General features: G+C 31.5%; 1 protein-coding gene across 1 annotated transcript; it reads left to right on the forward strand.

Moving 5' to 3' along the window:
* Positions 1-10,969: 10,969 nt before the first annotated feature.
* Positions 10,970-13,540, forward strand: LOC108908498. The gene is made up of 3 exons (XM_018712554.2): positions 10,970-11,089; positions 11,157-11,322; positions 13,264-13,540. The coding sequence occupies exons 1-3, from the start codon at positions 11,035-11,037 to the stop codon at positions 13,484-13,486; spliced, it is 444 nt and encodes a 147-aa protein (XP_018568070.1). The 5' UTR covers positions 10,970-11,034; the 3' UTR covers positions 13,487-13,540.
* The last annotated feature ends 2,341 nt before the right edge of the window (positions 13,541-15,881 follow it).

Genomic DNA, 15,881 nt, shown 5'->3' on the forward strand with positions numbered 1-15,881 from the left:
ATTTCAGGTTAGTATTCTGTATCCTATTATTCTAAAANTAATACCAAAGTTATCATAAAAAAAAGTTTTTTCATAAAACTTTAGCACCCTGTAGTTCAAAAGTTAAGACTTTTAGGACATATGTTCATATGAAGTTTTTTTTTAATGGACCCAAGAATAACCTCCTTAAATATTAGCACGTTATTGAGAAACACCCTGTATAATATACGTTTCGAGTAATTTTAATATTTCTGCACGAACTTCAGTTGTAAAATATTTAATTCTTGCTTCTTGTTCTCTCTGCTATTTCAAATTGATGTAATTGATCTGATTGGGCCAAATAAATCCACCTTGAATCAATTTGCTATTATGTCTACTGATTTTGCGTTGGATGGATCATATACAGGGTGTTCCACCTAAGAGGGATTCTTCTGCAACTCTGTAACTGTAAAATTTATAAAAACAATGGTTTTAATAGAAGTTGCCTGGAATCATGTTGACCATGTAAACAAATATTTTTATTCGCGTAGCTGCTACATAACTTTGTTATTTTAAATGAAACACCCTGTATATTATTGCATTTTTTGAATTCCTTGGTTAATATTAGGTAGAGTTTATTAAATGTACATGGTGTTTAAAACTTACCGTTTTCAAAATATTTAGTTGTTTTTGAAAAAAATCACGAATTCAGCTCTCTAAATGAGACTAGATAGCATCTAAACGGTAAGAGTTAGAAATCTGCAGTTTTCACAGTTCGTTTTGGCATAAATTACTCTATATTGCAATCTATGAGCAAAACGTTATTCAGACTGGAAAATACTGAGATCTACACTTAATAATCTTACGAGTTGAAAAACTTTTTTTTTCATGTGAAATTGAGGGTTGCTTTCGCTGTACAGCAAGAATAAAACGCTCTCTCAACAGTAATAATAAATAATTTTATTGAAAACTAGTGTACAGAAAAGTTGTCTATGAAAAGACGTGTTAACGGGGTGACTGTTCGTTGGAGAGTAGCTGGAGAGTGTCTGTGGTTGAAGTCGGTCGTAGGTAGCTTGGTAGTCGGTTGCAGAAGTCCCTGGTCCTGGCGCCACTCTACAGGGGTCGTTTTCCGGGACACTTGCAACATGTGTACCTACAGAATGACCCATATCAATTATCATGGGTCAATGCAAAATTGAATGCCCTTTCGATTGATATAAAATTGGTTATATGTATCTCTAACAGTTTTCCAGAAAAATCGGGTTCTTTTCTAAAATCCGAAAAAGTAGCTATGTAACAGCGTCAAGAAGACCTTGCAAAAATGTTTATTGCACTGTTTGCCATCCAAAGCAAATAGAATGTTACTCTAGTTTTGATTAACGTTGACGTTGTAGTTATATTGCTAAGTAGGGAGTAAAGGATTGTTAAAATATTTTCAAAATGTCAAATAAGTTTGTCTTCTCAAATTTCGTTGTAAGAAAATTTTGTGTAACCGTTTTACCTTATTTTCTTGCCCGCCTAGCTTCTTTTGTCATATCACATCAGATGTATAAATTTGCGATATTACGTAGTTCACCTAAACTAGGTCAACGTTAGAGGTCATTGACACTGAGAATCGCAAGCTAAACACATTGCTTTAAAAACAAATAGCGGTGCATAGCGCTTATTCAATAAAAAATAATAATAATTTCAGGTTAGTATTCTGTATCCTATTATTCTAAAAAAACTAACCCCTACTTGCGCGCTGCTTATGAATTATTTTTAATAGATGCTTCTTTATTTCTACCACATTCCTTCAAGATTTATAAGCACTAGCGCTACTCTTTTGTCGTTCGGAAAGTATTCACCTCTTGTAGTTTCATTATCGGGCAGTGTACGTCTCTTTTCCAGGCAAAAATTTGTCAGTCATCATTCGTACCAGATTAGGGGAATTGTGCTCTGCCCGATATCATGCACACGTCATTATAGCTCAGGGGAAGGCTGTGACAAATCTTTATATTGTATTTCCAGCAAGGGCCAGCCCATTTATACATTTTTTATGCTCGAGATTTATTAATTAGGACAAGTAATGTTGAGTAAATGTGATTTAATTATTCCCGTTGTCGTTATTATATTCGTGATCCGCGGATTTTTTATTATGTCAGCCTGGGTATACTCTAGATAATTCACTTAATAAATAATATTCTCTAGTGTTTCGAATTAATTTGATTAAATGAGTCGGCAAAAGTGCCGCGTTGGATTTTAGTGGAATTAAAAAAATTACCGTGATAAGTTATAAGACAAGGTTAAGTTAGCTATACTAAGTGATCCGCATTTCAGTTCAACAAATATTAGGCTATAGGCTATCATGGGAAAATATACGTAAAAGACTACCGCGCAGAGTTTTTGGAAGAAATGTTTATGGCACAGATTTTGTGTATTTTATTATGCCGAAACCAAATTTGTAGCCAATAAAACCAATTTACCAGGTTTTTTTTAGTAAAATGCTAAAACATCCCCAAAATTGGGTGAAATAATGAGGATAAGATAAAGCTTTATACTGAAATGCAGCAATTTGTAAATACTTTGAAAAAACATAATTTAATCGTTTTTTGGCTACTGATTCGGATTCAGCATCAAAAAATACACAAATACAGCGCAGAACTGTTTTTATTTTGTGGGCTGTGTGATTTTTGAGACTCTCTCTTTTTGTTCATCTTGTACAAGGGATTGTTAATTTTTATCTTTTCAATAATAGTAATAAATATACATGGTAGTGTGAATTTTATGCAGGAAACTTCAAGGGCAGGTATATCTCTTTAAAATAATAGCTGTTTGTCTTATAAACATAGATCTGGAACGGCCTCGTTTTAGAGATACAGGGTGTTGAAGTTGTTAAAAAAAATTAATTTTTTGTTTATATCTCCGGAATCTATTAACCGATCTCAATAAAATTTAGTACAGATAATGTATGACAGTAGGCCTTGCTACCTAAAATATTAGCTCTAAAGGTTCAACCACTGGTGTACAACTGGGCAGGATCACCCTTTTTTATAAAAAAAAACTACGCCACTGTATTTTTTACAAGTTATTGTAACGGATTTATATTCTAATGCACAAAATACGTAAAATAAGTAACTTGAATTTTTTCCGTAAATTTCACCATTCTCAAGTTATTCATACCAATACAATCCCCTTGTGGCAGATACTTCTAACCATAATATTACAATAGTATTTATGTTTATGCTTAAAAGTAAGTGCAATTTGTAAGCACTTCAACAACATTCTTTACACTCGTCGATTTCATCATTTTGGATTAAAAAACGTATCGGCAACTCGGAATGAGTAAATCGAACATTTGAAAAGTTCTACATAAAGATGGTAGAAATCCATACCATTTACAACCTGTGCAAAATTTACTTCCGGAAGATGCAGAGAGACACCTGAATTTTTGTCAGTGGTTGTTAGAGTCACAACATAATCCAGAATTCTTAGTAAAAATACTTTGGATCGATGAAGCTACGTTCAATCCTCATGAAATTCGAACAAGATCTTTTCAAGACGAATTTTATGTAAGTGTGGCTCGCAATAATTCGCAATAAAGTTTATGGACCATTCATCTTGCAACCATCAAATTCCCAATAATTTCTAAACTCTCTAGAAAACCATCTATTTGAATTATTACTTTCAAGCATAAACATAAATATTCTTGTAATATTATGGTTTGAAATGTCTGCCACAAGGGGACTATATTGCTATGAATAACTTGCGAATGGCGAATCTTAGGGAAAAAAATCAAGCTACCTTTTTACGTATTTAGTGCATTAGAATATAAATCCGTTACAATATGTTGTAAACAATACAGTGGCGTAGGTTTTTTTATAAAAAGAGGGCGACCCCTGTCCAGTTGTACACCACTGGTTGAATGTCTAGAGCTCGCATTAGGAAATGCAAGGCCTACAGTCACACATTATCTGTACCAAATTTTATTGAGATCGGTTAATAGATTCCGGGGATATAAACAAAAAATCCATTTTTTAACAACCTTCACACCCTGTCTCTTTAAAACGAGGCCGTTCTAGACACCTATTATTTTTATAAAGCAGACACCTATTATTTTAAAGAGATCTATCTGCCCTCGAAGTTTCCTGCATAAAATTCGAACTACCCTGTATAAACAATCAAAAATTGATCAAACTTTTGGAGAAAAAAATTAGAAGATACAGCAATTATTTTATTAAACAGTGAAAGATGTACTACAAGTATCAAAAGTGGTAAGTAATAATGAATAAATATCAATTTGAACCAGGAAATGTATTTGAAAAGGAATAGTCAATCCTAATTTTGAAAACAAATTGTTTTCGAAACGTTTTAAGAGCTGATTTAACCATTTGTATTCCTTATTTGATTACGTTTTCTCAGTGTGTGATTTTTGGTTCATCAGACGTCGATGACCAATTTCCTGACTGGTTGCCATATCATCAGTTTTGACTTCTCGACATTTTGAAAGACATATTGTTCTGTTCTTCAGAAGAAACTTGGAAACTGAAGATTAAGTTTTGTTGCAGGTACGTTTGCTATGTGGACTCGCCCATGGCGTTCCTTGGTTTGTAGTCATTGGCAGTTCTGGTCCTTGATTTTCACAAAGGAGTCGTTTCCAAACTGTAGTTAATAGTGCAACTCCTCGTCTCCCTAACTAATACCAGAATTCTGGTGAGGGAAAAGATTTTGACCACGATGTCATCAGGGAGGCAACAAATATCCGGAAGAATCGAGATAATTTCAATCGGGACGAGAGATTAGAACTAGCTGGAACTTGGAAAAAACTCATCTGCAAAAATGAGGGACAGGACAAATAAGGACTAATAACTATAGACACGGACACTCAGCAAATATAAATACCTGAGAGAGCGATATGTCACTTGAAACGTCAGGATGTATTTCATAAAATAACCTTTGAACCATCCTTTTGGCGCAAAGGTATGTTTAATTAAATTTTAATATTTTCCACGGGTGGCAAAGTAATCAGAAGAAATACCATGAATTTTTGAAAGGAATCTCTCTTAGTAATCTTTTGTTCTTTGTTTTTTCTTTTCCATGTACAGGGTTAGTCACACAGTTAGTTAGATCGTCCGGTCAATTAGCCAATTTCTTTAATCGAGGCCTCAAATATTTTCTCTAAAACAGATCTGTCTAGATGGATATTTAAATTAAGGCTGAGTAAAAATTTACTCAATAATAGTTAAATTTAGAGAAAAAGTCAACTATTAATTGGTTTTACATACTCAGAATGGTGTCAAAAGTCACTTACTTGAAAAGCTTGTAGATAATGCAACAAATTTGTAAATAATTTCAAACACTTTAGGACTAATGTCTACATTATTCCCATTTTGTTGTCGAGAGACATATTTTTATAAGATTGCTACAAGAGTAAGGAAACTTTTCCTAACTTTATATGGGCCCGAATAAGATGATATATCCTAGACGGTTAGCGACAAGCCGCAATAATCGATTATAACTTTTATTTCCGGCCAAAGTTTCGACATGAAATTGTTGTTTTATTTATTGCCTCGTAATCTTTTTCAAAATAACTCACTTCTGTTAATAGTTTTTCTTGTCCCGGGCCCCCCACGGCTCTACGAGGGTAGATTATGATACATCCGCTAAATCGTTACAACTTTTTGATACTTATCTTTCATGGACTTTGCTCTTAAGCCCCGGCCATCTCGACGACCACGGTTTACGAAATACTTACATGTAAAAAAAACGTTAGGAGATAACGTACTAACTTGCATTGTTACTGGGTTATCGCTTTTATTTTTATCATAAATACAGAGTGTAACAGGGACGTTATGTCACAATACACAACGACACTAAAATGGCTTCGATCTGACCTCCCCAGCGCCCAGCGATCGCGACCGAACATTTGTTACACTTTGAAAGTTTATGACTCTAAGTATACAGGGTGTCAACTAACGAATGTTACATACTTTAAGGGTATAATCTAGAACCCAAATGGTGTCGATTTAACCAAACTTGGTTAAAGGAAAATTGAAAAAAAGTTACAGGGTGTTATTGTTTATTTCTTGTATACTTTATTGCCACAAATTGATTGTACATTTTAAACACATTTAAAATTATTTAAAAAACCAGTGAAGTACGATTTTTTTTTCAAAAAAGGTCCCCTACTCCCCCAATAACTACGCCACTAGAGTGTACTTTGGAATAAGTTATCCATGAAAAAAAGTTACAGGAAAAATAATATAAATATTTGAAACTTTTAACACCCTGTAACTCCGTAGAGAAACGTATATATACCCGTATATATAAATTTTACCCTATAAAAAAATTTTATAGGGTAAAATTTGATTATTTTCATCGGTAGAATACAATAGTAAAGTTTGGCAAAACCTATAATTAACACCCTGTATATTTTTCTAACAAAAACTGCGACATTTTTAAGTAGATTATATGTAAAGTACGATACGTTTCACTAATAGTGTTTGGACATTAAAAAATTGTTTCTAACATATAGACAAGGGGAAAACCTCGCAATCGTGGGATACATTTTCCGACTCGATTTTTTGCATATTCAGATTCGTGAGATGTTCCTTAACATGAATCAAGATGATGCCGGCCGGAAATCTGGTGCCCGTTTGTTTAAACAAACTTTTTTTAAACAAATTGTAAAACTTAGTTTTTTCACTCCTTTCTTTTAGGTTTTTTGGCACATTATAAACAAAGAAGTTCCTATGCACTATGCCTCTAAAATTGATAGTTTTAAAGTTATAAACAATTTAATTATTCATTGATGAGAATGTTAAAAATGAGAAAAATTAATACGTTCAATATGTAGTTGAAGGCTTATAGCAACATGAGTCACAATCTGCGGAGTTATCTCCCATTTGCTCCAAAATTTGCTCTCTTGCCTCGGTTGTGGAAATAGATCTAGATCTTCCAGAATCACTATGATTTTTGCCCAATTTTCCACTATCCTGGAATTGCTGATGAAATGTGATGGATATTTGAGTAGAGAGACTGGACTATTAAGTTAAATCTCAGCAATAGACCATGAGCTTCCATTCTATTACCATTCGCACGTCCATACAAATGAATATTTGCCTTTTTCCAATAGCATTGACATGTATTATAACTTTCTTTAATTAATGTGTACCTAACCTTATTTGAATAGGAAATGTAAGTCTTTTTATTATTAAAAAAGACACACTTTTTATAGGAACACATTATAAAGAATGGAATTTAGGGTGGCCCAAAAAAAACGAGTATTTTTTTTCGTGTCTCTTGTGAAAATATGTTAGTTTATCATGTTTTAAGAGCCCCCTCAGAAAAATCAGTTCAAAAATTTTTTTTTAGAAGTCGCTCAAGATTTTTAAAAATTTGCAAAATAGTCAAAAATTGATTTTTTTTTAAATAATTTTTCTCGTTATTTTATCATTTTCCAGGTCAAAAAACATCTCGATTCTGAAAACTTCAAATCGATATTTTAATTTCTAAAGGTCACTCATAACTATTTTAACTTTCAAAGTAGTGTACCTATATTTTCGAGCGACCTCTAAAAATAAATATCAACGAACTAATAATTTTTTTTTATTGAATTTGATGAACAAAAGAATAGAAATAAATCACGAGACACTTAAAAAATTTCTCGAGGCAAAATTTACTACCGCACTGTGAGTATCAAATATTTATAATTTTTTAATTTTTTAAAATTTAAGTGTCTCGTGATTTATTTCTATTCTTTTGTTCATCAAATTCAATAAAAAAAATTATTAGTTCGTTGATATTTATTTTTAGAGGTCGCTCGAAAACATTTTAGGTACACTACTTTTAAAGTTAAAATAATTATGAGTGACCTTTAGAAATTAAAATATCGGTTTGAAATTTTCAAAATCGGGATTTTTTCGAACCTAGAAAATTATAAAATAACGAGAATAAAAATTTTTAAAAAATTCAATTTTTGACGATTTTGGAAATTTTTAAAAATCTTTTTAAATCTGATTTTTTGAGAGGGCTCTTAAAACGTGATAAACTAACATATTTTCACAAGAGATATGAAAAAAATATGCCAAAATACCTAAAATAAAGGAGTGAAAAAACTAATTTTTACAATTTGTTTAAAAAAAGTTTGTTTAAACAAATGGGCACCAGATTTCCGGCCGGCATCATCTTGATTCATGTTAAGGAACATCTCACGAATCTGAATATGCAAAATAATCGAGTCGGAAAATTTCTCCTACGAATGCGAGGTTTTCGCCTTGTCTAATATGGGTTTACTGGGAAATGAAGTGATCTCTTAATTATGCAGGTATCATATCATTATTAGCCGCTTCAAACATTTTTTCTGGGATGCCGTCTCTCCAGAGGCCCACATCAAACGTAACTTAAATTTTCTCGCACACTTCCCACTAAAAATAGACATATATCAGAAGCGAGAGACGCGCTTGTTACATACCCATTTGAAAATCCGGATGAATGACATGCGAAGCAAAGTCATTCCAGTATTATAACACATGTCAAAACTTTTTCTTACATATCATGTTTATTCTCTGAACTGATATGAATAGAACGCTCGCGCTTCGCGGCACATTTGCCATTATATGAAAATTTCCTCACTTTTTACCAACTAAATTGTATGCTAATCCCCGCCGTATATCGGGGATAGTTCATGCAGAAGTTTCCTGCGCGCACAAACACAAAGAAAGAAACGTTTTTATCGATGACAGCGCAGCGACAAGTCCTACGGACGTTAAGAGCTCGTCAAATCAGCAACAACTGTAACAGCATCGTTGCAAATGCTCCAATTTTTTCTTCTGATAAAACAGTTTGTATTTATTCAATAGCGTATTTTTATTGTACTTACTACACAAAAATATTTCTGTACTTTGTTGCATTATTTCTTAGTAAAGTATCACTTTCAGTCCCCAAGAAATTAAATAAAATTTCTGCCATAAAAAAGTGCTATTTTAGTATCTACATTCAAGGAACAAAGTTCTCTTCTAATTCCCAATTCGCTGTTTGAAAGAACAAAGCGCTCCTTTTAATTTTTAACAGATTAAGTTACACATCTGCTTTTGAAGTGCCATCTCTAATTTCAAGAAATAAAGTGGACCTTTCTATCCACATATTTTATTTTTGCATTGAAAAGTATGCTTAAGTTCATCAAAGAATAAAGTGTCTTTAAAATCCGCATAGGGTTTAATCATAAAACAAAGTGTTACTTTTAAGTTTTTTTAAGATTTAAAGTGCATCTTTTAACCCCCTTAGGATTAAAAGGTGCACTTTAGTAGCACTTTGACAAAATTTGCATTGCTACAGAAAAATCTTTCTGTACTTTGTTGGTTATATTATTTCAGAGTAAAGTTCCCCTTTTAATCCCCAAGAAATTAAATAGTTCTAGTTCTTCTCCTAGAGAATAAATTACAGTTTTACATTAAAAACTGCTATTAATCTCTACATTCAAGGAACAGTTCTTTTCTAATTCCCAGTTCATTGTTTCAAAGAGCTAAGTGCTCCTTTTAATGCTTAACAGGTTAAGTTGCACTTCTGCCTTAAAAGTGCCATTTTAATCTCTAATTTCAAGAAATAAAGTGCACCTTTTTATATCCTCATATTTTATTTTTGAATTAAATGTTGTGCTTAAGTTAATCAAAGAGCAAAGTGTCTTTAAAATCCGCAAAGAATTTAGTCATATATAGAAAAATACTACCTTAGTCCCCAGCTACAAGAAACAAAGTACTACTTTTTAAGTTTTTTTAAGATTTAAAGTGCGTTCTCTAACACCTCGGAATTAAAAAATGCACTTTAGCTGAAATTTGACAAAATTTGCCTTGCTACACAAAAATACTTCTGTGCTTTATTGGTTACATTATTTCTTAGTAAAGTTTTTCTTTTAATCTTCAAGAAATTAAATAGTTCTATCTCTTTATACTTCTAAAGAATAAATTACAGTTTTACATTGAAAACTGCTATTAATATCTACATTCAAGGAAGAAAGTTCTTTTCTAATTCCCAATTTATTGTTTCAAAGAGCAAAGTGATCCTTTTAATTCTCAACACGTTAAATTACACTTCTGCCTTAAAAATGCCATTTTAATCTCTAATTTCAAGAAATAAAGTACACCTTTCCGTCCCACATTTTATTTTTGCATTAAAATGTGATGCTTAAGTTCTTCAAAGGGCAAAGTGTCTTTAAAATCCGCAAAGGATTTAGTTATATTTTGAAAAATATTACTTTAGTCTCTAGTTACAAGAAACAAAGTGTTACTTTTTAAGTTCCTTTAAGATTTAAAGTTCATATTTTAACCCCTCGGAATTAAAATATGCACTTTAGTACAAATTTGACCAAATTTGCCTTGCTGCACAAAAATATTTCTGTACTTTGTTGCTTATATTATTTCTTAGTAAAGTTCCTCTTTTAATCACCAATAAATTAAGTAGTTCTAGTTCTTTTTTCTCCTAAAGAGTTTTACATTCAACTTTGCTATTAATCTCAACATTCAAGGAACAAAGTTGTTTTCTAATTCCCAATTAATTGTTTCAAAGAACAAAGTGTTCCTTTTAATTCCAACGGGTTAAATTGCACTTCTGCCTTAAAAATGCCATTTTAATCTCTAATTTCAATAAATAAAGTGCACCTTTCTACCCCATATTTTATTGTTGTATTAAAATGTGACGCTTAGGTTGATCAAAGAGGAAAGTGTTATTAAAATCTGCGAAGTAATTTGTCATATTTTGAAAATTACTACTTTAATTTCTAGTTACAAGAAACAAAGTGTTACTTTTTAAGTCTATTTAAGATTTAAAGTGCATCTTCTAACCTCTTGGGATTAAAAGATGCACTTTAGTAGAAATTTGACAAAATTTGCGTTCATGTAGAAACAAAATTATACAACACGAGTGTTAATTAATACAATTTTATATCAAGTGATAAGCTCTGGAATTACCATGACATTTACAGTTGCTAATATTAGACTAAAACGGAAATAGGGAATTTTAGACGTTATCGCTCTAGTTCAAGTCGAATACCAAGTGTGGACACATGTTTAGTTACAAGACTACATCAGAAATAGCATCACCATGTTGCTAAAAGCATTAAGTTTTATTGTAGTCATCCAAGTTGTTGCAATAAGCGGTAAGTCTACACTTCTTTTTACTTAATTAGTTATAAATATATGTCTATAACCTCAGTTATGTTGAAGGTTATCCACAGGAATTCATGATAAAGAACAAGAAATCGGGAATGGTTTTGGACGGAACAAAACAAAAGATAAATATAACGGGATGGGCACATAAAAATTCACAACTGTGGACTATAGAATTCAGTAGTATCCCTGGATATTATATTATTAGTAATGTTGCAAACAGGTAAGCCATTGTTTTTCTTCTCAGATAAACTTCGTAGTTTAAAAGAACTTTTTTTATTTCTTGTAGAGTGTTACCAAATCTATATTACTTTAGAAACCCAATATCCAGAGGTCAATTGTCAGCAAAAAAAATGAACTAGCCAAAAATTTCCAAATTTTTTTAGTGATTTTTAAAAGATTGTAACTTTTGAAGCTTGAAGATTATGGTTTTGAAATCTTTAGATAAAAAATAGAAAATTCAAAATTTTCAAAAAAAAACAAAATGTTCAAAATTTTGTTACGTCCTCTTTTTTGCAATTTTACATTGAACATCTCAAAATTTTTTTTTTGAAATTTAAAATTTGTTTTTTTTTGACACATTTTTTAAGGTTATACCTACTTTTTTGTCATAGTCAAAACAATTTATAAAATTGTCCTTTTATGTTGTACTGTTGACTATTTCAAACAAATATAGTCTTGACACATCAATAAACACATAAAATTCACTAGAGAATTGAAATTTTAATTATGATTGAATGCGGAAATACATTCCGTAGTCGACAGGAGGTATGTGACTTATTTCACCATAAGTATTCAGACCAAAAAAATTAGTCGAGACAATAAGTAAAGTATCCAAAAAATTTGAAGAAACCGAAAGTATAAAAGGTTTACCTGGATCAGGAAAGCGAAAAACGGTAAGCGAAAATGACTGTTAAAATGTCATGCTCGCCGTTACTGAAAATCCTCACTCATCCATTCTCTATCTCAGCCAACTTCAACTTGTCGAAGTACTCAGTTCACAGAATTCTGAAGTTTCAAAAGTGGTATCCATATAAAATGAACGTCTTACTAGAACTATGGACAGATGACGCAGACAGAAGATTACAGTTTTGCGAGGAAATTAGAAATTTATTTGAAAGATAACCCACTGACGAAGCAACTTTTTGCTTAAACGGAATTGTGAACAGGGTTTTGGAGCCAAGAAAATCCGTATTGGATGCAAGACAAATATACACAACGGTCAGAAAAAGTGAATGTTTGGTCTGAAATAGTAGGAAATCGCATACTGACACCTTATTTCTTTGAGGGCAATTTGATAGGCGATATTTATTTGAATTTTTTGCGTTTTCAGCTGACCTAAACTTAATGAGCACGATATGCCACTGGTGATGTCTGGTTCCACATTTTCGCCTCGATGTAAGAACTTACCTTAATGAAGTTTTGTAGACACTATCGAAGGATTGAAAGATCGTATCAGAGAAGAAGTTCGAAACATACCTAACACCAAATGTTATTTAAAATGTAATTGATAACTTTGAACACCAAATTGNATCATTAAAAATAGAGCATTTTAATTAATTGTTGGAGTTATTTATGTAAATGATAGCCAACATCTCTACGACGCGGCGGAATGGGAATATCTGCGTGCTTTCAGGTTCGTATCTTTTGTGGAACTTAAAAAAATATCGCATGTACGAAGACGTAACACATACAGTGTGTTCCCAAAAAGATGGAACGAAATTTATATATTTTTTTCAGTTTATATTTTAAAAAATCGTTGAAATAGGTCAATTAGCAAATAGAAATTGTCACTTTTCCGCAGTATTTTCTATTTTTTTCAGCCACATTTGGCAGACCTATAACATTACCGACATTTTTTTTAATAGGACGCTCTATATTAAAAAAATGTCGGTAATGTTGCAGGTCTGTTAAACATGTCCCAAAAAAATAGAATAAATTGCAGGAAAGTGACAATTTCTATTTACTAATTGACCTGTTTCAACGATTTTTTTAAAATTTCAACTGCAAAACAAAAATATGAATTTTGTTCTTATCATTTTAGGACACAGTGTATATTAAAATAAATGATATATACTCATTAATCTTAAACAAAGCTCATTTGGAGACTTGTTCATAGTAAGTTTGATCAAACCTTTTACTTACACCCTGTATACTTTTTTAGGAAAGCTCTTGATGCCAGTCCTTTAACCAAAGCGCTGTCGACTTACCCAAAACATGGAAAGCGAACCCAAAGGTGGAAATTGACAACCATCGATGAGACGCGATTTCAAGTTCAGCGGCATCCCAACGATTTTATGATTCAAAAAAATGACAAAGTGGTACTCGGTCCTAAACAGAACGACGACAGCGACAAATGGATACTGGTTGTAGCTCACTCAGTGTAATTTAATTACAGTGTACTAAAATACTTTTTATTGAAATTGTAACGTGTGTATTATTTTTCTAATTTATTATTTTTCTTTGTATTTAATTATAATAATCAGATTTTTTCCAGTATACACCTTGTGAGTACAAAATTTCAATGTATACATACTAATACTCCTTTCGTGTCATAATATTTTTGCATCAATTAATTGTATGTATGTAACTACCTAATTATTTAGCAGTTCGTTGGTGTATAAAAAATAAAGATTGGATTTACGTGTCTCTAACAGTTTTTTTATTTTTATGAAAACCCCATGTTTTAGTGTGATACATCATAATTTTTCAATAATTATACAAATATTAAGTTTCAAGAAGTTCCGATATCTGCACAAATACGATTTTTTATCAAGTGATGACCTGAGTTCTAAGTATCAAACGAAAAGCAGATTATCCAAAATTATTACAGAGGTTATCAATGCAATTCAAGTTAACACAAGTAGACCAGGAAAATAAGCTGGGAAATGACCATTTCGTGAATTTTTGTTTCGGCAAGCTGAATTTATCACTATAGATGCTAAATATTATGTACAATAACATATTAGTTTCCACAGTCATAAAAATTGGGGGAAGTTTACAGGGTGGTTAATTGCATAATTTTTACGTAAATTCACGTTTTTCGGTTCATTTCCACGAGAAAACAGTAAGGTACTTTTTTCCGTCTTCAAAAGATCTACAAAACTAGCCCTCGAGCGTCAAAAAATATTGATTAGATCAAAAGTTATAAACAGATGAAGTTTATTTATGACTTTTGAATTTAACATTTATAAACTGCGTTATTATTACCAGAACGTTTTGGCATCGCGTCTTCTCATTCCTCATCACTATCTAATAACTCACACGAAGTCTGGAATCGGTAAGTTGAATAGACTAAAATTATGGCCTTATAAAAAATTAACTAATTATTAGTCTGAACGATTCCGAGGATCTTCCACAATCACATTGATATTTTTCATGGTAGATTTCATAATAATACATTGAAATCTATCATTTTTTTTTAATTTAAAATTTGCAACCGGGATTTTTTTTTATTTTTAAGCCTTAGTTGCAAAATGAAGTATACAACGCACGAGCGTGATATATATTATTATATATTCGGAAAGCTTATGAAAAGAGCTTTAAGTTAAAAAAAAATCGTCAAGATTCGTTGAAAAACAACGGAGTTACAGACTGTCAAATATATTATTTTCAAGAGAATTTCCCTTATTTTACTTAACGGCAGGACTATGAATATTATGGTCATTTTCTTCGGGCTCGCTGTCGTTGGCTTCGCCCACCCTTCCGCCGCGCCACGCCTCGCTGAAAATCAAACGACCCACTGACTTTTGACAATATTTCTTATGCACTTAAAATACTTCCACAAATAAAATATTTTTTCTTCAAGCGTATAATAATACTTATATTATATAGTGCAACACCTCCTTTAGAAGCAGCCTATTGTTTAACTAGTACAAATATTTTTCATTTTTTAACTAGTAAAAAAATGTAACAATGTGTAGGTAAGTATCCTAGCAACGAATTAAAGATTCAAGAAGCTTTGACGTTTCATTAAGTGTCAGTTGAAATTTGATGTCGCGTCGGGTCGTTTTTAAAATGTCTGAAGAAATGCAGTGCACACCACCAGAATTACTGGAAATTGCAAATACATCAGTGGCAACACTTATACCAACAAAGTCGAGAAAAATTTATGAAAATGCTTATGATAAATTCATAAATTGGGCAAAAGAAAATAATGCACATATTTATTCAGAAAATGTGATGATAGCATATTTTACAAGATTATCCAGAACACTGAAAAGTTCAACTTTATGGGCGCAATATTCAATGGTAAAATCTAAATTAAACATAATGTAAATATTGAGAAATATTCAAAATTAATTACATTTTTGAAACGACAAGGTGAAAATTATAAACCAAAAAAGTCGAAAGTTTTGTCTAAAAAAGAATTTGACGAATTCCTGAATAAAGCACCTGATGATAAATATTTAGCAACCAAGGTATGTACTTTTTAAATTATAGGTAGATATATATTTAACCTTTTTATATTTGTAATACAAAATTTTGTTATAATTTGTAAACTTCAAGTTATTTTATAGTATCCATTACGAGAATAATAAACAATTTTCGGAAATAAAGATAGCTCATTGGAAGAATGTTGTAAAAACTCATAAATATAGATGTCTTAAAATTACGTCATGTTTTAGAATTTCCTTGCATTTTCCAACTTTTTTTATTGTTACAAAATTAATAATTCTATATTTTTTAGGTTGCACTAATATTTGGAGTCACAGGAGCTTGTAGATGCGATGAACTCATTCAAGTAAAAGTTAATGATGTAAAAGATTTGGGAAATATAAT

This window comes from Anoplophora glabripennis, unplaced genomic scaffold (assembly GCF_000390285.2).
Source record: "Anoplophora glabripennis isolate ALB-LARVAE unplaced genomic scaffold, Agla_2.0 scaffold414, whole genome shotgun sequence".
Classification (NCBI taxonomy): Eukaryota; Metazoa; Arthropoda; class Insecta; order Coleoptera; family Cerambycidae; genus Anoplophora; species Anoplophora glabripennis.

What these genes read in the sequence shown, in the direction of transcription:
- LOC108908498 (XM_018712554.2), top strand. Translation starts at nt 11,035, where the DNA reads ATGTTGCTAAAAGCATTAAGTTTTATTGTAGTCATCCAAGTTGTTGCA. An exon ending in CCAAGTTGTTGCAATAAGCG is followed by an intron (nt 11,090 to 11,156) that starts GTAAGTCTACAC and finishes GTTATGTTGAAG; the next exon opens with GTTATCCACAGGAATTCATG. An exon ending in ATTAGTAATGTTGCAAACAG is followed by an intron (nt 11,323 to 13,263) that starts GTAAGCCATTGT and finishes ATACTTTTTTAG; the next exon opens with GAAAGCTCTTGATGCCAGTC.